Raw genomic sequence first — 23,215 nt, 5'->3', positions numbered from 1 at the left:
AACAGAATCAGTTCTTCCAGAACCCATTTCTGCAAGTTCGCCAATTCTCTCCATTCCTGTGTTTGTTACTGACTGAGGTGACAAAATGGTTAAAACACTGAACTTGTGTTTGGTAGGATCTGAGTGCAAATATTTTTCTTGTCATCCAAATGTAGGTTTCTTTGTTTTGCCTAATTCAGTCAAGATCAACCATGAGATGAATCTTTCAACAGTGACATAACTAATTTCTTTCCTTATTCTTATTGTATCTGAGCATGTGCTTTATGTGCAGTTATCTCATGGATGTGATGTGGAAACCTAATATTCCTTCCTCCAACTTTTGTTTCTTTAATTTACCCTCAGCACCATTGAGGCACAGTTCAAATTTCCTGTGCCTTTCTCCATATTTTTCATCATCCCTCATGACTGATGTCCTCTATTTTTGCAGCCATGTCTTTTCTTATATTTGGATAACATTATGTTATGTTTCTCTGCTGAATTTCTTTGTAAAATAGTTTCTGCTCTTCTAGCTTCTTGCATAATTGTGAATCTCATTTCACACTATTAGTTGCTGTGACGAGTTTCATCCCATCCTTTCTCTCCCATTCCTTTTCTTTTTAAGCTGCTTCTTCCTCCAAATTCTGTTCTTCTTTGCCGTATGCCAATTTTTCTCTTGTTTTTGGTTCAGGTTTTGCACCTCTTGGTTAACGCTTTAGTTGCACACCCTTATTAGAAATATGCTATTCTTCACACTCTGAAAGCATTTTCCCTGATCTTCTCGAAACTGTTAAAGTAATAAGTCTAGATAAGAAAGGAGACTCTCAGGAAATGTGAAGTTATACTTACTTGAAGCAGTATTATCTGGCTTTTCAAAAAATATTGAACATCTCTTTCTAGCTTGGCTAACAAAATTTTTCAGTCAGAATATATATCACTATGTCAGCATGGTTTCACAGCACAGTATTCCAGTGAGATTGCTGCTTTTAATCTTATCGACCACATCTTAAATTCAGTCAACAAACATTTCAAAATTTCAGGTATTTTCTTAGATCTGACAAAGATGTTTGATGTTACAGATAATTCAGTTCTCTTAAACAAAACTTACTGTTATGGTGCACGAGGTGTGCCAAATGAGTGGCTGAAGTAATAGATTTCAGATTAATGCAATAGCACTACACAGAATTACCTTTCAGAGCCATCCTTAATGTGTCATGATGTACTACAGGTCTCCGTCTTAAGACCTATTTTTGTAGTGTATGTTAATGACCTGCCTTCATACATAAAGAATGCAGAAGCAGTACTATTTGCAGATGATACCAGTCTGCTTATTAAGCAAAAAAGAGAGGTCATCTTACCGCTCCTGTAGGTTCATTGCAGACAAATAGTTTCCTAGTGGCTCTATAGGAACAGGCTTATTTTAAACCAACAGAAACAGTAACTTCACAGTTTCAAGCCCAACAAAATGAAAATACAGAAAAGCCAGTAATTCATGTGAACAACCACAAAATTCAGAATGTGTCCCTGGACTAAGCTTTCTAAGGTTTTACTGCAAAAAACTCTAAAATCGAACTCTCTCACGTTGTTGTTGTCTTCAGTCCTGAGACTGGTTTGATGCAGCTCTCCATGCTACTCTATCCTGTGCAAGCTTCTTCATCTCCCAGTACCTACTGCAGCCTACATCCTTCTGAATCTGCTTATTGTGCTCATCTCTTGGTCTCCCTCTACGATTTTTACCCTCCACGCTGCCCTCCAGTAGTAAATTGGTGATCCCTTGATGCCTCAGAACATGTCCTACCAACCGGTCCCTTCTTCTTGTCAAGTTGTGCCACAAACTCCTCTTCTCCCCAATTCTATTCAGTACCTCCTCATTAGTTATCTGATCTACCCATCTAATCTTCAGCATTCTTCTGTAGCACCACATTTCGAAAGCTTCTATTCTCTTCTTGTCCAAACTACACTCCTGGAAGTGGAAAAAAGAACACATTGACACCGGTGTGTCAGACCCACCATACTTGCTCCGGACACTGCGAGAGGGCTGTACAAGCAATGATCACACGCACGGCACAGCGAACACACCAGGAACCGCGGTGTTGGCCGTCGAATGGCGCTAGCTGCGCAGCATTTGTGCACCGCCGCCGTCAGTGTCAGCCAGTTTGCCGTGGCATACGGAGCTCCATCGCAGTCTTTAACACTGGTAGCATGCCGCGACAGCGTGGACGTGAACCGTATGTGCAGTTGACGGACTTTGAGCGAGGGCATATAGTGGGCATGCGGGAGGCCGGGTGGATGTACCGCCGAATTGCTCAACACGTGGGGCGTGAGGTCTCCACAGTACATCGATGTTGTCGCCAGTGGTCGGCGGAAGGTGCACGTGCCCGTCGACCTGGGACCGGACCGCAGCGACGCACGGATGCACGCCAAGACCGTAGGATCCTACGCAGTGCCATAGGGGACCGCACCGCCACTTCCCAGCAAATTAGGGACACTGTTGCTCCTGGGGTATCGGCGAGGACCATTTGCAACCGTCTCCATGAAGCTGGGCTACGGTCCCGCACACCGTTAGGCCGTCTTCCGCTCACGCCCCAACATCGTGCAGCCAGCCTCCAGTGGTGTCGCGACAGGCGTGAATGGAGGGATGAATGGAGACGTGTCGTCTTCAGCGATGAGAGTCGCTTCTGCCTTGGTGCCAATGATGGTCGTATGCGTGTTTGGCGCCGTGCAGGTGAGCGCCACAATCAGGACTGCATACGACCGAGGCACACAGGGCCAACACCCGGCATCATGGTGTGGGGAGCGATCTCCTACACTGGCCGTACACCACTGGTGATCGTCGAGGGGACACTGAATAGTGCACGGTACATCCAAACCGTCATCGAACCCATCGTTCTACCATTCCTAGATCGGCAAGGGAACTTGCTGTTCCAACAGGACAATGCACGTCCGCATGTATCCCGTGCCACCCAACGTGCTCTAGAAGGTGTAAGTCAACTACCCTGGCCAGCAAGATCTCCGGATCTGTCCCCCATTGAGCATGTTTGGGACTGGATGAAGAGTCGTCTCACGCGGTCTGCACGTCCAGCACGAACGCTGGTCCAACTGAGGCGCCAGGTGGAAATGGCATGGCAAGCCGTTCCACAGGACTACATCCAGCATCTCTACGATCATCTCCATGGGAGAATAGCAGCCTGCATTGCTGCGAAAGGTGGATATACACTGTACTAGTGCCGACATTGTGCATGCTCTGTTGCCTGTGTCTATGTGCCTGTGGTTCTGTCAGTGTGATCATGTGATGTATCTGACCCCAGGAATGTGTCAATAAAGTTTCCCCTTCCTGGGACAATGAATTCACGGTGTTCTTATTTCAATTTCCAGGAGTGTATTTATTGTCCATGTTTCACTTCCATACATGGCTACACTCCATACAAATACTTTCAGATAAGACTTCCTGACACTTAAATCTATACTCGATGTTAACAAATTTCTCTTCTTCAGAAACGCTTTCCTTGCCATTGCCAGCCTACATTTTATATCCTCTCTACTTTGACCACCATCAGCTATTTTGCTCCCCAAATAGCAAAACCCCTTTACTACTTTAAGTGTCTCATTTCCTAATCTAATTCCCTCAGCATCACCTGACTTAATTCAACTGCATTCCATTATCCTCGTTTTGCTTTTGTTAATGTTCATCTTATATCCTCCTTTCAAGACACTGTCCATTCCGTTCAACTGCTCTTCCAAGTCCTTTGCTGTCTCTGACAGAATTACAATGTCATCGGCGAACCTCAAAGTTTTTATTTCTTCTCCATGGATTTTAATACCTACTCCAAAATTTTCTTTTGTTTCCTTTACTACTTGCTCAATATACAGATTAAATAACATCGGGGACAGGCTACAACCCTGTCTCACTCCCTTCCCAACCACTGCTTCCCTTTCATGCCCCTCGACTCTTATAACTGCAGTCTGGTTTCTGTACAAATTGTAAATAGCCTTTCGCTCCCTGTATTTTACCCCTGCCACCTTTAGAATTTGAAAGAGAGTATTCCAGTCAACATGGTCAAAAGCTTTCTCTAAGTCTACAAATGCTAGAAATGTAGGTTTGCCTTCCCTTAATCTATTTTCTAAGATAAGTCGTAGGGTCAGATTGCCTCACGTGTTACAACATTTCTACGGAATCCAAACTGATCTTCGCCGAGGTCGGCTTCTACCAGTTTTTCCATTCGTTTGTAAAGAATTCGCATTAGTATTTTGCAGCTGTGACTTATTTAACTGATAGTTTGGTAATTTTCACATCTGTCAACACCTGCTTTCTTTGGGATTGGAATTATTATATTCTTCTTGAAGTCTGATGGTACTTCGCCTGTCTCATACATCTTGCTCACGAGATGGTAGAGTTTTGTCAGGACTGGCTCTCCCAAGGCCATCAGTAGTTCTAATGGAATGTTGTCTACTCCCAGGGCCTTGTTTCGACTCAGGTCTTTCAGTGCTCTGTCAAACTCTTCACGCAGTATCGTATCTCCCATTTCATCTTCATCTACATCCTCTTCCATTTCCATAATATTGTGCTCAAGTACATCGCCCTTGTATAGACCCTCTATGTAGTCCTTCCACCTTTCTGCTTTCCCTTCTTTGCTTAGATCTGGGTTTCCATCTGAGCTCTTGATATTCATACGAGTGGTTCTCTTTTCTCCAAAGGTCTCTTTAATTTTCCTGTAGGCAGTATCTATCTTACCCCTAGTGAGATAAGCCTCTACATCCTTACATTTGTCCTCTAGCCATCCCTGCTTAGCCATTTTGCACTTCCTGTCGATCTCATTTTTGAGACGTTTGTATTCCCTTTTGCCTGCTTCACTTACTGCATTTTTATATTTTCTCCTTTCGTCAATTAAATTCAATATTTCTTCTGTCACCCAAAGATTTCTACTAGCCCTCATCTATTAAGCTACTTGATCCTCTGCTGCCTTCACTACTTCATCCCTCAAAGCTACCCATTCTTCTTCTACTGTACTTCTTTCCCCCATTCCTGTCAATTGTTCCCTCATGCTCTCCCTGAAACTCTGTACAACTTCTGGTTTAGTCAGTTTACCCAGGTCCCATCTCCTTAAATTCCCACCTTTCTGCAGTTTCTTCAGTTTTCATCTACAGTTCATAACCAATAGATTGTTGTCGGAGTCCACATCTGCCCCTGGAAATGTCTTATAATTTAAAACCTCTCACATATCAGCCTTAATTTCAGAAAGTTTAGAGTTAATTTATGTACTCAGAGTGCTATACAGCTATGAAATTGTAAAAATTGTGCATTTTTTTATCACACACACTAAATGGTTATTAATGGGTGAATGATTATCTGGAAAGTGATTTACAAACAGAAACTGGGGGTCGTTAGCCAATGTGGAACTCTACAGTCTACTGTAAGTTTCGTGTGCCACAAAATTTTTCTGTGATGCCGACCAATTTAATTATAATTGGGAAAATTTAATACAAGAACTGAATTAATCACTGAATTGATAAGCATAAGTAATGTGCTAATGTTAATAAAAAATCAAAGTGAATATCTGGAAACAATGTAAGTACAAATAATAAATCAAATAATTCAGAGCAAGCAGGAGCTTAAGCATCAACAAAAAGTATAATTAGATGATCAGACAAGCCAACAAATTATAGGCCTGCCTTTTGTGCTTTAGGAACGCCAGTTGGAATGTGTTAAAAATAAAATTACAAAGAGGAACAGGTTTGTCTGAGAAACAGCCATCACAATTTAACATAGTTTATTAAAATAAAACATCATTTTAAAAATACATAATTAATTCTAAACTATGATGTGTCATTGCCTGTTATGTAACTAATTAACTCACTTATTATTATATTGAGAACTGACATACATTGGGGTGATAAATGTAAAGGAAATCTTAGGTGTGGATGGGAAAAAGTCAAACAAACCTACCATATTCACACACACAAGAATAACTATGAAAAGAATTTTGCCCATCACTGTAAGACAAAGGCTCAGACGTTCATCCCTATCGCTGTGATGGAATTATTGTGAATACGAATACTATGGAGCACTTTCTGACACATAATTTATCTGCATCACCTTGCACATGAAACAGCTCCAGTGGCATGAAACACCTGCAAATTCTGTTGAATATTCATGAACAAAGCAGAATTATTATAACTCACGAAAACTTGAATAATGTAAATGTAAACCATATAGCAGCAATAAAATATCCTGCAGAATTAAGAAGAAAATGTCTCCAAGAGAGACCTGAAATTACACACAGTGAAATTACTGCCACATGGCATGAACAAAGCCACACAATCATAAAACTGAAATGAAATTAAACATAGAAGAAATAAAACAGGTACACATGAGAAAAGTTCATATATACATTCCAATTTTTAAAAAAGTCAAACAGTTTAGTTTTAATAAAACAAGGATTGGAAAAACTTACTAAATACAGAAAATATACTTGCAACTACACTCCAAAAAATATAAGAATTCGATTACTGTACTTGAAAGTGAACTAGCAGATCAGATGTGTACATCACTTGCAATAGCTACACACTATCACACATCAATACTCTTACCAGTGTCAAGTCGCACTGCAGAGTACCGTCTTCAGTTACCATAGGTCCAGTCTCGAGTGACGAGAGCATGATGTCCCTAAATTGAACTTCCCCCAGTTAGCCACAGGATACCAGAGGGGTCCATTCCACCACCATCTTAACTCCTGTCGAATGACTATTGAAAGGGTACAAATCTTTCTGCCTTGACTGAGAAAGCTACATGGGCTTCACTTTTGCTACCACAGCAGGCAGCCAGATGCTGCACTGCTACCATGTATAAGACAGATTGAACATACAAACTCACTAACTCATTGATACAGATGATAAAGAGAGAAAGGAAATTCGGTAGCACAAAATGCAGGTAATGTACATAGGGTTAGATGCTACTGGAAAAATTGATACTTTATGTAATTGTGTAACACTGAATGGAGACAAACATGAAGTACAAAACTAAACTACAAATATGAATTAAATAGTATGGAACAAATCTAACAGAGATGTTTTAAAAGCCTTATGTCCCGTGAAAAAGACTGTGCAGAGAATGTACTTCCCATGGTAGGGCATTATCAACCAGTCTTTCAAAAGAAAGGAGAAATAGAAAGAAAAAAATGAAAGAAAATAAAGGAACAAAATAACAGCCCTAAAAGTAGACAAGTTATGAATACATTAGTGAAACAGGCAACAAACATTAAAAAACATAACATAAAAACAAAACAGCCTAGGTCTTCGTGGCAAACGAATCTGCTCCAGTCCGGAATCCCTGAACCATTACACCAACAATCTGAAAACAGCTTTCGCATCCCGCAACTAACCTCCCGACCTGGTACAGAAGCAAATAACCAGAGCCACTTCCTCATCCCCTCAAGCCCAGAACCTCCCACAGAAGAACCACAAAAGTGCCCCACTTGTGACAGGATACTTTCCGGGACTGGATCAGACTCTGAATGTGGCTCTCCAGCAGGGATACGACTTCCTCAAATCCTGCCCTGAAATGAGATCCATCCTTCGTGAAATCCTCCCCACTCCACCAAGAGTGTCTTTCCGCCGTCCACCTAACCTTCGTAACCTCTTAGTTCATCCCTATGAAATCCCCAAACCACCTTCCCTACCCTCTGGCTCCTACCCTTGTAACTGCCCCCAGTGCAAAACCTGTCCCATGCACCCTCCAACCACCACCTACTCCAGTCCTGTAACCCGGAAGGTGTACGCAATCAAAGGCAGGGCCACGTGTGAAAGCACCCACGTGATTTACCAACTGACCTGCCTACACTGTGAAGCTTTCTATGTGGGAATGACCAGCAACAAACTGTCCATTCACATGAATGGACACAGGCAGACAGTGTTTGTTGGTAATGAGGATCACCCTGTGGCTAAACATGCCTTGGTGCACGGCCAGCACATCTTGGCACAGTGTTACACCGTCCGGGTTATCTGGATACTTCCCACTAACACCAACCTGTCAGAACTCCGGAGATGGGAACTTGCCCTTCAGTATATCCTCTCTTCTCGTTATCCGCCAGGCCTCAACCTCCGCTAATTTCAAGTTGACGCCGCTCATACCTCACCTGTCTTTCAACAACATCTTTGCCTCTGTACTTCTGCCTCGACTGACATCTCTGCCGAAACTCTTTGCCTTTACAAATGTCTGCTTGTGTCTGTGTATGTGCGGTTGGATATGGGTGTGTGTGCGAGTGTATACCTGTCCTTTTTTCCCCCTAAGGTAAGTCTTTCCGCTCCCGGGATTGGAATGACTCCTTACCCTCTCCCTTAAAACCCACATCCTTTTGTCTTTCCCTCTCCTTCCCTCTTTCCTGATGAAGCAACCGTTGGTTGCAAAAGCTTGAATTTTGTGTGTATGTTTGTGTTTGTTTGTGTGTCTATTGACCTGCCAGCGCTTTCGTTTGGTAAGTCACATCATCTTTGTTTTTAGATATAACAAACTATAAGTATATATGTGTAAAATGAATCTACTCTGTGACACTGCAATATACTGATTTAAACGGGACTTCATTTGGTTACCTAGATTAACATAATGTTCAGTCGATGAGTTTAAAATCAGAAAAGGTGGATGTGACACTTATGTCATGCCCAATCCCAGATCCAAGCCTAAATACAAGTATTTTATATGTGTAACTTGAGAACACAGTGAGTTAAAAGTGTATGTGAAAGTATCACGAGGGGGGGGGGGGGGGGGGGGAACCCCAAGTTTAGATACAACATGAATGGTGAGTATAGTACATTAAGGAATGCAACACATCAGAATATATTAGAATGAAAATTTAGGCTAAGCAAACACTTACCCAGATTGGTTGTACAAGGTATCAATAAGTTAAAAAAATTCAACAAGTTCGAAGATTATTGTGAGTATTATAAAAATACGAATAAGAAAGAAATTTGTTCATGGCACCATTGTGCACACTTCCATACTTCTCATAGGTAATACATTATATATGAGAGATGATAGTAGCATGAATCATATCTTGGCCATATCCAAAGTGTCAATAAATCGACAAAGAAGTTAAACCTGATGATTTCAGTGAATCATTAAGTGTGATGTCTGTCATCATCACTTTTATGAAAATTTGTTCATAGGTTTTGTTTAAGTCACACAGAAATGAGCAATAGTTGTGCACTGTTTTCACACTCAGTCATCGCACTTCCTGATGTCCGAAGCAAGAGGATTGTATTGTTTTGGCAGTTTATGAAGTATACAGTAAGTTGTTGCATGCGATCTTGCTGCATCCATCACCTCAGTCATCAATCGTGCAATTTGTGGTCACATGGTGTACCGCCTTCACGCGTTATCAGTGACATTGAATTATAATCCGCCTTCGATCATCTATGGTATCTCTTCGCAAGGGAGACATGAACTGGCTCGTCTGTGTGTCATCCTCATCAGCAGGGACACCGATGAAGATGCTGTCACCCGATGACATAAGTCGCTGTTGAGCGGCACATCCCCTTGGCACAGAGCACATTGAATTTGGATGGGTGCGTCTGACAGTTGACATCGCCTCCTGCAGACACAGGCTTAGCCTAAGGCCTTAGCTTGTCAGGTAGACACAACCGTTTGATACTGTGAAGCAGGGGGTTGGGCTGAGCGGCCCCTTCTTGCAGATCTGCTTTTGTCGCTACTGGATGGAGCCCACTTGTTATTAGCTCACCTGGTAAATTCGTCATTAGGCGCAGATGGCATGCTCTTAACCACAGAATCTCTAACAGATGCTGGTGACTCACAAAGCTTATCTCAAATTGCACTGAGAAACATTTCATGATAACATCATATAGGTGTTACAGAATTTACAAAGGAAATTTTTACTGCTGACTTAAAACTAATGCATGAGACACTGCCCCAAAAATTGCTTTACAGTGTAGGCCTTAATAAAATGAAATGAAAGAAACAAGAAAACTTATATGAATAAATTATAAAGATTTCAAAAAATTTTAAACGTGAAAAAGAAATGAATTTACTTCTCACAAAGTTACTTGTATGAGCAAAATGTTACCAAGACTCACACATAAGCTCTTTTAACATTATTGGAATGAGACTTAAAATTTAGACAATAAAGTTAAGTCTTACATAGTAAAGATACAACATATTATTTATATTGAGAATTTGGTCAGGATATGTCTTGTACAAGATATGGTAAGGAAATGGAGTGGATTCCGTGTTAAATCTACCTACAGAGACTGAGTGTTATTTACCACTAACTTTATTCCCGTGCACAACGATCTACAGAGTTAGGACAATTTACTACAAACAGATGTAACTACTACGATACCCATGTGCAAACAAAGATTTATTTTCATACCTAATACCAATGCTACCATGATTTGACTGTTCCTCTGTGGTGTCCACATCTGCTGGTTTAAATGGTTTAATATTTCAAATGTGATGGAGGCCTTGTGACTTTTGTGTCCGGAGCATCTCCTTTTCCACTGCATTTCCTTGTGGAATGTGTTTCATGCAATATGGACCACTGTACAAATTCAAAAATGTCTTGCACAGGGCAAATTTTTTGTTGGACAGTTTATGGTTCTGGATCCAACCTTTTGGCCAATATGAAACTGAATCTTTCTAACGTTCTTTTTGTGAGCTTTGATTCTTCTCTTGGCTGCACTTTTAATGTTTCACATTGCAAAGTCCACAATTTCAGTACACCTAAATCCTGATTCAGCAACTTTACTTGGCCTTCTTTGTTTTTGAGTACCAAAACAGGTGGCAGCATAGTTGTCCCATTCGGCAACTCATTCAATATGTCCTGAAATTGGCTTATATGTGGGTCCCACTACCGGTGGTCACTATTGCAGTATATATGAAAGAGATTCCCAATTTTCTTCATCCAGCATTCGCTAGGGTTAGAGGAAGTGTGGTATAGTAAGATAAACATTGGTTTAATTTTTCTATTAGATACCATACACTCTCAGAACTTCAACCTAAATAGTGGTCCATTAGCAGAGATGACTTTCTTCACTGAACCTACTGAATGCAGTTGCAGCTGCCTTCCCCATGGCTTTGCGTAGTACCGTCAGGCACACACATTTCGATTTGAGCTCCACTGCAACAAAGACACACTTAAAACCTGTCATAGAGCATACTAGAGGACTAAAAATATCTACTACAGCTAGATCTCAGTTTACTCAGAATAATGGGATGCAGTGATGCACCATATGACTCCGTGGACAATTTCTCTTGCTGGCAGGGCCTGCATACTCTTAATTACTTTCTAAATATGACATAGCGTATTGTTAAAGTTGCAGGTTTCCACAGCCATAGGAAACATTTACATGCACCAAAGTGCCCGTAGCTTAAATGCACATACCAGACCAGTTTATTCACTTGTCTGGGGCTTGTCGTTTAAACAAGATCCCGTTCTGAACTAAATAAAGCAGACAGATCGCCACATTGTCTTCATTGTGCCATTTCTTCTATAAGTTTTTCAATACATTGTCCTTATCCTGCTCCTGCCAGATGTTACTTAAGGATGTGAACTCAAAAGTTTTCAAAAGCAACATTTTTCAAGGAAAAAACACTGGAGTTGTTTTCTCCAAACTACTCCTCTCCTGCATGATCTAATCTTATCGGCATGTGCAACAGTACATCTGTGATCCCATTCTTTTCTCTAGAAATATATTCAATAGTAAAATTCTAGGAGAAATAAAATCCAGTGGGACAGTCTTCCATACCCCAGTTTTGTGCTCATTAAAAACTGCAGAGTGCAATGGTCCTTGAACACGCTAGTCATTTGACCAAACAAAAAAACTCCAGAATTTCTTGCATGTCCAGATGATTGCAGGTGCCGTAAGTTCCATGATAGAGTGGTTTTTCTCTGAGTGCAAGAGCGCTCTACTGCCACAGGAAATTCTCTTCCAAGAAAATGTGTCATCCTCACCATCTGCTTGACAGAGAACTGCACCTAAGCCAGACAAAGAACTGTCTGTCATGAGACAAAACTCCTTCATCAGATCAGAATGTGACAGAAGAGGTGCATTGGTTAGTGCATCCTTCATTTTGTTAAATTCCTTGTGTGCTTCCTGGTACCAATCCCACAAGGTGTTTTTGCCTGTCAAGGTGCAAAGATGAGGTGTGGAAAGTACACTCGTGTTTACAAACCACATATAGAAGTTGCAGAGGCATAAATATGCTCTCAACTGCTTCTTATTTGTCAGTGGTGCACACTGCGCTATTGCTGCAATTTTTCTCAGCATCTAGTCGTATTCCATCCGCCAACACTGTATACCGCAGCAACTTTATTTCTTTTTGTCCAAATTGAGACTTTTCTAAATTCATAGTAACACTTGCATTTTCTAAAACCTCCAATAGTCTACGTAACATTTCATTATGTTGTTCTCATGAATTTTCTGTGATGAGAATATCATTGACATAAAGTGTTACCTATGCCTGCAAATCGTCCAGCAAAATGCTGTTTAGCCCTCTAATAAATGATGTTGAAGATATGTTCAGCCTGAGTGGAAGGTGCCGGAACTGGAAGCAATTACCGTAACAGAGAAGGGCGGTGTACTGTCTACATGAAGGATTCAAAGCAATCTGCCAGAAGCTGGTGCAGATATTGATTGATGACAAAACTGTTGCACCATGGAAACACTGCAACATTTCGTCCTGGCCTCCAGCCTGTCCATCTCTGGCATAATGACAGTATTTATCTGTCTGGAATGCAAGACAAGGTGAACATTGCCATAACTTTTAGGTACAACTAGGAATGGAGAATTACTGGGACCTCCTGACCTAGTCAAGCCTCTGATTGAACACAAAAACTCGGGTATCTGACTTCAGGTTTGCGATGCAATACACATTCATTACATACAATATCCACAAATTTACCGTCAACCTGGACCATCATAATTCCTCCACCCACGTCAATCACAGCATGGTAGGTATACATAAAGTCTGTTCCCAATATAACAGCCACATTTAATTGTGGAGAATATAAAAATTAAGCTTAAACTCTTTCCCCTGACATGTTAAAGTTAGTCACGTCTGTCTGTGTATTTCAGTGCTCTTTCCATGTATTGTTCCCTTTACTTTTGTTCCCTTCAACCAAAAATTAGGCCAAACACCATCTTTCTCACTTTTCCAAAATGCTGCCTCTCTGATAATTGAGAAATGGCTTGTGGAGTCGATAATGCACTGAAGTTGCACTTCCCTAACCACAGTTGTAACTGCCAGGCTGATTGCCATAACCTTTGCACTGCAGATTTCCTGCAAAAATTCCTCTCTAATGTCATCCTTTCGTATATACAATACATGTCCCTGCGGCTTTGCCACGATGTGCTCCACAGCCTCGTCCTCCAAATTTGCTAATCTTCATTGCTGATTGTGACCACTGGTGCACATCTGGTTGTGTCTGGGGTTTGCTGGCCTCATCTGGGCTCCTGGAGGAGAATCTGGTGCACCATTGTTAACATGTCTTTCACCAAGAGATTGGTCATAGTTCTCATGGCTACTACGTTCATTCTGGTTTCCATAATTGTCATGGTTGCCGTAACTTTCTCGGTTCCCGTAATGCTGTCTGTTACCGTAATAGTGTAGGTTAATTTAACTTTGTTGATTACTGTAATGATACCTATGTTCCCTATTCTTCTTTCATTCTTTGTTTAGGTTATCTAAGGACGACACACCCATTTCAATGCTTACTTCTATGTTGTTCTTTCTTTTTCCTCCAGTATTCTTTCATCTTTTCACTATGTACCCATTTTCTCTCCTTGGACCATTTTGACCCTGTCTTCTTCTCCCTCTTGCCTTGGAATCCTTTCATTTTTAACTCTTTCCTCTTCAAAATCTCTCTTTCTGTTGCATCTTTTTCACTTGTGTTGTTTCTTTACAAGTTTTTCCTAACTTCTTGAATGCAGGCTATTGTTGACTTCTTGTCCCAAAGATTTTTAAAAATCTGTTTGGTTAATCTGTTGCTGTTCATTCTGTACAAGTGTCCAAAAAATAGCAGTAGCCTCTTTCATAGTGTTTCATTTATGTTTTGTATGTTGCGATAAACTTCTTCATTGCTTCTTAATTTCCATACCTCTGTATTTTTTGGTGGCCCAAGTATTTTTTGAATGATTTTTCTTTCTAGGACTTCAAGTTCGTGTAATTTGTAGTTCAGTACTTAACATTCACTTGCATAAAGACATTCTGGTTTTACTACTGTGTTGTAGTGCTGTATCTTCAAATTTTTAGACAGACACCTTTTATTGTAGACATTCCTTGTTATTTCATAAGCTCTCTCCATTTTATGTACTCTTTCTTCTACAGAAAATTTTTCTAAGCCATTTTCTTGGATAATTTCTTCCAAATATTTAAATTTATTTAGATTTGATGCCAAATTCTCTGATCACTTTATCTAGTGTTTCCCTATCAGCCGAGTCAAATGCGTTTTTAAAATCGATGAATGTTACAACTCTGTCTTTGGAGTCTGTAAGTCTGTGACGAATTATGGAGTTTAGGTTGAAAATCTATTCTGAGAGAAATCTGCCCTTTCTAAATTCACTCTAATATTCTCCCAAATGGCTTTCAAGTGTTGCTTCTACCTCGTTTAGTAGTATTGTTGGAAATATTTTATAACCCACTGTAGTTATTTACATTTCGCTTATCACCTTTCTTGTGCAAGGGATGGTTGAGAGCTTATTTCCAGTCTTCTGGTATCTTCTCAGTTTCCCATATTTCTTCAAACATGAGCTGAAGTTTAGTTATAATTTTTGGTTGAGACCATGTAATAAGTTCAGATCTAATAGAGTCTTCTCCACTGGTTTTGTTGTTTTTCAGAGTACTTATTGCTTTTTTAATTTTTTCTGCTGTAAGTGGTGGATCTGCTTCTGTATTTTCATGGAGAGCTGGAAATTGTAGCTTACAGTTTGGTTCTTCACAGTTCAACAGTTTTTCAAAGTACTTTCTTAGTAGTTCACAATTCTGGCTGTTGCTTGGGCATACTTCACCATTTCCATCTGTGAAGAAAATACTTGGAGCTAGGTGGCCCTTTAGATGACTTTTATTTTTTACAAAGTTGTTTTGTATGTCAAGAAGTTGTGATTTCTCAAATGATCTTTTAGCACTCTTTATTATTCTTGCTGTTTCTTTCCCTTACATTCTAACTTCATCAAGGTGTTCAGGCTTCCCAGAGCATTTCCATTTCTTCCACTCTTTTGTTCTTTCTGTAACTGTTTCTTCACAGATTTCATTCCGCCAGACTTTCTTCTTCATTTTTGTTGTTCCAAATACATGTTTTGCTGCCTTGTTGATTTCTTTCGATATTTCTTCCCATTTCCCTGATTTAGTTACTTTAATTTCTTCCTGAAATTTTTTTATTACCTCTTTGATGGTTTTGAGCCTGTCTGTATTATATTTAATTAATTTTTGCTGTCTCTTTTGGTTTTTATTGGGGAGAAGTTTCATTTCAATTTTAGTCAGGTAATGATCAGAATCAAATTCCCTGTTTCTTGCTACTTTTACATTCATGATTTCTTTTAAATTTCATTTCTAAATAGCCACGTGATCTAACTGGAAAACCCTTAGCAGTGGATTTGGGGAGATCCAATTTTTTTTAAAAAAAGGAGGAGGTTGACATTACCTTCATCTGAAATGTTCTACAAAGACTGATTAGTCTTGTGCCATTTTTGTTTCTTCTTTTATGGGCTGGATAATATCATACTATTTTTCAAAATGATTTTTCCCTCCCTATTTGTGCATTAAAATCCCCCATTAGTATAACATCATTTGATTTTGGAATTTTTGATATTTGTTCCTCTAGAAGTTCCCAGAATGCTTCTACTTTACTTGGATTTTTCGTATTGTCATCATTGATTGGGGAATGACAATCAACAAAGGTATATTGTTTATTCTTGCATTTAACTGTGAGAAGAGAGAGTCTTTCTGAACTGGATTTGAATTCTGTAATGTTATCTACTAAATTTTCATGAACATAGAATGTGGTACCAAGTATTGGCATGCCTTTCATGATTTTTATTGCTGGTTTACCCTTAAAAATTCTATGGTTTTTGATTTCTGTAACATTTTCATCCAAAAATCTTGTTTCTTGAACTGCTACAATTTGAGTTTCATGCTTATCTAAGAGAATTTTAAGTTCTTTTTTTTTACCAATTTTTAGTAATGAGTTTACGTTCAAGGTGCCTGCAAAGAATTTCCTTTTGAACTTGGAAGGATACCAAGGATGCTCCAACTCCTCCTTAATGCAGATGTTCGGACTCCCCAGAACCCTAGGTGCTGATGCATTGTGTAAAGCAATGGTGGATTCCTCTTTCGAGTTACCACTTGGGGTAGTGCTTTCTTTTAGTGGACTTTCCATTCTGCAATTGTACATTGTACGTGGTAGGAAATAAATTCCAAGGTAACATCAGATTGTTAGCCCAAAATGATTATTTTTCATGGTTTTCTCCATTAGGTTCTTCCGCTCTCTCTGCCGTTGGGAGTTAGGATTCCTCTTCCACCTTTGAGACTGTTGACCGGTTTCGCCTGTAACTCTAGGCAGGGGCCCTCACAGGGTGCTAGCATCTGGAGCCAGATGGACCCAGGTTTTTTTACGAGGTGGGACTCCTCCCCCTCCTCCTTCCTCATCGCTTGCGATTATTATTTTTATTATTATTGTTTCATTCTCATATTGGTCTCACCTCCACGTGTGGTCCTGTCTCCTGTTTTCACTGCGGCTGCGACTGGCCACAACTCATCTGTCTATCCGAATATGATCCACCATGCTGTGCGCCATCACCTGCATTGTACTGAAGTTCCTGTAGCATGGTTCTAAATCCCTCTATTTCATCTTTGCAATAATAGTGTGGCGCAAGTTCGTTGGTAAATTCATAATGAAAATGTGATTCAGTTCTGCTGGTCTTTAAGGATTGTACAAGAACTGATTTTTGTATAGCATATCTTCGAATAACTGAGCTGGGCTTGAAAAGCCTGGATGAGGTAAGTTTGGTATCATAATTATCCCGTGTTTAATGCAGTCCTGGGCTGCCTCAGACCAGTAAGCTGATAGAAAAATCTGTTGGAACTCCTTGACTGAGTTACAGTTGCCTGTGCTGCCCCCCTCATGCATACAGCTGGCTCACTTCCGAGGCACATCTATTCAATCTTGTACGAGTTCGGCCTGTTTGGAGGAAGGGAAAATTGGAAATGTTGTAACCAAGGCCTGGGATGAGTCCCATCTGTAGCATTCCAAAACACTTCTAACTTTCTCACCAAGAGGAAATATTTAAAATCAAATCTGTGCATTTCCTCTCATGGAGATTGCTCGCGAGTGCTTCCATTTCACATTTCACTTTCTTCTCCCCTATTCTCGTCCAAATCAGCACTGGGCCCAATATCTACTCTCCCACCTGTGTTTATAGACATGTTCACTAGCCTCTGCATTGTACCTAAGGTTCTCTAAGTGCACTACACACTCACAAAATTCTTTCGAAATGTCTCTATGCTGCGTGCTTGCTTCCCATTGACCACATTGAGCTTTCAGTGCTGATCTCCTCCCTACCCTCTCAACTAAGCTGATTGGTGCATTCGTGTCACAAATGTTGCTAATAAACAAATCCCCTAACCTTCCGGCCTTGCTTGCGACCTCGGCTTCCAATATATGGATTGCTTTGCGTCCACCCGGCCACTAATGCATTCCAGTACCTGTGCCGCTGGACTTTCCACAAGTGTACGCAGCTCCACATGTTCGTGCTTACATGACTCAGTTGACACACAGAAATCCCCCATAAGACTCTCTTCCTGCAGCTTAAGTTGTTCACTAGTGTGCAGCTGCCCCTCTTCCAAATTGCAAACATGCTGTTTGAGAATTTGAATCTGCTCCTTAAATTCCTGCAACTACATCATTTTTCATCTCTACTGCGAAACCTGCCAGCTCTTGGTCCACTTCCTTAGATAATTTTTATGACTTTCTTCTATCGCCTTATGATTCTCCTCAGATAATTTTTTATTACTTTCTTCTGACGCCTTATGATTCTCTTCAGATAATATTCTTGCTAGCTCTCTCATATCAAATTGATAGTCTACTACAGGGTTGATCAGGGACTCAACTCTACTTTCACTACTATTACTTAAGGTCATCCCTGCACTTTCCAACATGAAAGTGGGTGTTTTCTGTTTGTTTTCGAAACTTACATGTGTGGTATTGTTGCCAACGTTTCCAGTTGAAAACTGTTCATTACCCTGCACTACATCAGAGAGGTATGGAGCCCTGCTACTATACTTCTGGGTTTGCTTGACCTCTGCAGCTGAACAATTACTGTGTTCCATTGTGTCAACATTTTCGCTATTATTATTGCTTTTGGACCAGGTACGAGTCGTCATAAGTGAAGCCCACTTCTGCAAAATGTCACTATCAAAACACTGCAGCCACAAAAACAATAATAAAAAAATAAATAAATAAAAAAAAGTAATATTTGTCTACTTTCCTAAACAAGCAGTCAGAATATAAGTTTCACACACAGTCTAAATATAGGTATCGCACACAACCTGACACATAGAATTGACACATGCAATATATACCCACACAAAATTAAATAAATAGTTCCCAAACTAACAGAACAATGCAACTGTGAGTCAAGAACAACGCTGTAAAATCATGAGAAGAAATCGTCTTGGAACGATGCGTAAGTTGCAATTAATACATCCTACCTTCTGACTGTTTCTCTACAGCTCCAGTCATGGTTGCATGCAGGGTTGACATATAAATGGTTAGTAATGGGTGAATGGTTATCTGGAAGCAAACAGAAACTGGGGGAAATTAGCCAACGTGGAAATCGCAGAGTCTACTGTAAGTTTCGTGTGCCACAATATTTTTCTAGGTCACCACCCAATTTAATTAAAATTGGGAAAATTTAATACGAGAACTGAATCAGTCATTGAATTGGTGAGCATAACTAACACGTTAATGTTAATAAAAAGATCCAAGTGAATATCTGGAAACAATTTAAGTACAAATGATAAATCAAATAATTCAGAGCAAGCAGAAGCTTAAGCATTGACAAAAAGAATAAGATGGTCAGATAAAAATAAAAGGCCTGCCTTTTGTGCTTCAGGAACGCCAGGTGGTGTTATTAGAAATAATCTTGCAAAAGGGGACAGGTTTGTCTGAGAAACAGTCATCACAGTTTAACATAGTTTATTAAAATAAAACAACATATTAAAAATATACAAATTAATTCTAAACTCTGATCTGTCATTGCCTGAGATGCATTGTGGTGATAAACGTAAAGGAAATCTTAGGTGCTGATGGGAAACATTCACACAAACCTATTATATTCACACACACATTTTACCTGTCACAGTAAGGCAAAGACTCAGAGGTTCATCCACATCACTGTGATGTATTATTGTGAATATGCATACTGTGGAACACTTTCCAATAAAGAAATTTATCTTCATCACCTCGCACATGAAAATAAGCTACAGAGGCGTGAAACACCTGCAACTACAGTTGAATATTCATGAACAAAGCAAAATTATGAAGATTCATGAAAGCTGAAAGAAGACAAACGTATACATTATAGACCCAAATATCAATAAAGTATCATGCAGCATTAAGAATAACACGTATCCAAGTTTGCCCTGAATTAACAGGTGGTGAAATTACTACCACATTGCTTGAGCAAAGCTACGTAATCATAAAACTGAAACGAAATGAAAAGTAGAAGAAATGAAACACATACGTATGAGGAAAGTTCACACATACATTCCAATTAAAAGTCAGACAACTGAATTTTAAATCTGCGCTGGAGTAATGAACTTCCTACACTGTGTGTCTGGTTACATGAAACAAGGATCAGAAAAAGTTACTAAATACAGAAAATATGCTCGTGATTTCACTCTGAGAAATATGAGAGTTTGATTACCAAAATGCGTAAGCAGGCATGTTCTCTGCCATAGTTCAGACTAATTTAGACAAATGTGTAATGGAGTTTCAGAATTCAGTGTTGGCCACTAATCAGAACATGGGGATATATATAAAGTATGGTTTATCTGCCTGACAATTACTCAATTCCTCAACTGTATGTTTATCTTTGTTCCTTCCATTTGGAGTGAGTGAATGAGTGAGTTACTTGTCAGTTAATTATATCTGCAGAGCAACATTGCTCTGCATTCTCACACAAATTGAGACGCATGTAAGAAAATTACAGCTTAGTAGAATAATTATTGGACTGATATTTTGTCAAGAAATGTTGCTGCCATAAAACTAGGTGCTGGTGTAGAGCTTTTTCTGTTGTATAAGTACTTTGATATTATAAGTGTGCCTGTACATTTGTACCATTTTACTTGACATGCAGACTTATCCTGCTAACATTTGTTTTCTTTTGTTTGCAGATCCTTCAGAATTGCCACTTTGCGAGATATCGTTGGCCTGTGATAATTTGCTTTGTGATGGTCATGGGCGCTCACCTAACCCTGTGCTTGCTGTGCATGTGTTCATACCATCAGAAAGAGTCTGGATGAAATATGGGAAAACAGAAGTGGTTGAGAGGAGCAGTAATCCCTGTTTCCTTAACACCATCAGCTTCCGTGCTAGTGACGGCTTGGGTACAGACACGAGAGTCCGTTTGACTGCTTTTGATGTTCGTGAACATGTGTCTCAAACAGCAATTCCCATTGGTTCAGCAATCGTCACTCTAGGGAAAATACAAGAAGCAGATCGTCTACGTATACCCCTACAATCAGCATCTGGTACTACTGTCGGTTTCCTGTCAATCAGTGTGTGGAACCTCGAACCTGAAGATAAGGGTGGGAGCACGGAGTCTACACCATGCCGTAGTGTGCCAGAGCATGAGGTTTCTGCGGTAAAGCATCTCATATTGCTTTATTTAATTAAAAAATTGCAAGTGAAATGCAAGTTGAAATTAATGTTTACAGAAATAGCATGTAGCAGCAATCTAAGAAAAATTTTTCAGTCTCACTACTTTCTACAACTAGAGAATCCAAAGAGAAAATTTCTAAAGCTCGCAAGAAACGGAAAGGGATTGTTGAGAACCGATAATGATTTATGACTGTCTGCTGTGTGATTTCTCTTCTTTTGTACTGTCTTTTGTTTATACTTCCCTCACACTTTCGAGTTCTCCCTCCCTCCCTCCCTCCCTCCCTCCCTCCCTTCCTCCCTCCCCTACTACTACCTCTCTCCCTTCCTCCTCCTCCTCCCCCCATTCCCTGCCCCCTCCAAATATGACGACACTGTCTCCTAGATAAGTAATCTAAAATGTTCAGGATGCCTATTTTCATTTTACAGAGGCAGCAAAATTTAATGTACTTCTGCTGCTCACTGGAGCAGGAATTTGGAAGAATTAATCAGTAGATGCTACATCCAAGAAGTAATATACATTATACATATCATTTTATAACATGCCCGACACCAAACTCTTCTTGCATCTGCAGGAGTTACATGGTGGATGAAGAGCTGTAGTGCATAGCATTAATCAGTGAGCCATATTGTTCCTTTCCTTATCAGTCACTATTGTGTTGCATTTAACTATCTCCTTCAACTAGTGTGCAACACTGGTTTATTAAATGTGATTGAAATTCTTTTGCTGATGTACAGCTGTATTTTTTGACATACTGTTGTTAAGCTTTGCATAAATATATAGAAGTCTTTGTTGTTTCGCAGTACTATGTTTAAGAATTCATTAACATCAAGTTCGAAGCCAGATGGAACACCATTTTGTTGGTAAGTGAAGCCCATCCTGTCTGTCTGTGACAGCAACACAATCCAATTTTGCTGCACGTCTAGATAAATGTGCCCCTTAATAGTCTGTTCAATCAAGTGAAAGTGGCTGTAAATTGTAAGCTGTCACAGAACATATTCACTTTCATCAAGTCCAGAAGATACTGCATGATAGTGCGCATGTTTTCTTCATGCCAGTTTCCCACATAGAGACCATTCAGAAAAAGAGCTGTATCTTTCCCACTACACACAAGGTCCTTATGGTTATCGTATTCTTATGTATGATGTTGGATACAAACTCAAGGCAATTTGTTTTTTCCTTAGGCATCAAAACTTGTAGCAGTATTTAATTGTGAGTGTCAAGGTCCTCCAAATGATTGATAGTGAGATATTTAGCTCTCTGCTTTCTGTGTTCACCAAGTTGAATGAGATTCAAGAATGTTCTAGATGATCTGTTGATTCACCTTACAGACACACCCTCAAGCCGTGAAATGGGCATAATGACTGAAGCTGCACTCAGGGCATTTAAAACTTTATTATGATGTGTTGTTACAATATTTGTTTATTTGCTACATTGTATCCAGTTTCCTGCAATTTAAACACAGTTTGTATTCGTTCTCACTCAAATTATTCTATCAACAGTTAATATTGTTTCCTATACATTGGCAACTAATGGAAGTGCTTTTACTATTACAGTTAACATAACATGATTTACCTTCACCATAGATATTCCTACAGTTAATTAAGACCGTCTACCTACCATACCTGAATATATCTACCACTCATATATTGTACTACAAGCATTTTTCCTTTCTCTATCACATCTATTCACTACATCTATTTGAACTACGTTATAAATGGTAATATTGCAGTAGGATTTTTTAACATACAATGTGTCAAAGCGTTATGAATCACCTCGAGGAAAATGATCTCTTGACACACAGTCAGCATGTATTCAGAAAACGTTGTTCCTGTGAAACACAACTAGCCCTTTATCCTCACAAAGTAATGAGTGCTATCGACAGGGGATCTCAAATTGATTCCCTATTTGTAGATGTCTGGAAGGCTTTTGACACAGTTCCTCACAAGTGAATTCTAATCAAATTGTGTGCCCATGGAGTATCTTCTCAGTTATACTACTGGATTTGTGATTTCCTATCAGGAAGATCACAGTTTGTATTAATTGATGGAAAGTCATCAAGTAAAATGGAAGTGAGATCTGGTGTTCCACAAGGAAGTGTTATCAGCACTCTGCTGTTCCTAATCTATGTGTAGAGTTTAGGAGACGATCTGAGCAGCCATCCTGGATTGTTTGCAGATGAAGCTGTCATTTATCAACTAGTAAAAGCATCAAAAGATCAAAACCAATTGCAAAATGATTTAGACAAGGTATTGTATGATGCAAAAAGTGGTAAATTGATCCTAAATAATGAAAAGTGTGAAGTCATCCACGAGTTCTAAAAGGAGTCTATTAAATTATGGTTACATGATAAATC

At 39.7% G+C, this 23,215-nt stretch overlaps 1 protein-coding gene across 1 annotated transcript in view; it reads left to right on the top strand.

Annotated features, from left to right (window-relative positions):
- Positions 1-23,215, top strand: part of LOC126188852 (inositol polyphosphate-4-phosphatase type I A) — a 260,606-nt gene that overhangs the window by 99,416 nt on the left and 137,975 nt on the right. Inside the window, exon 6 of the mRNA XM_049930493.1 lies at positions 20,375-20,844. Coding sequence (XP_049786450.1) covers positions 20,375-20,844 — 470 coding nt within the window. The remainder of the gene's footprint in view (positions 1-20,374; positions 20,845-23,215) is intronic.

Source organism: Schistocerca cancellata, chromosome 5, assembly GCF_023864275.1.
Source record: "Schistocerca cancellata isolate TAMUIC-IGC-003103 chromosome 5, iqSchCanc2.1, whole genome shotgun sequence".
Classification (NCBI taxonomy): domain Eukaryota; kingdom Metazoa; phylum Arthropoda; class Insecta; order Orthoptera; family Acrididae; genus Schistocerca; species Schistocerca cancellata.
Note: the sequence above shows the minus strand (reverse complement) of the source record. Positions and strands in the feature narration are given on the sequence as shown.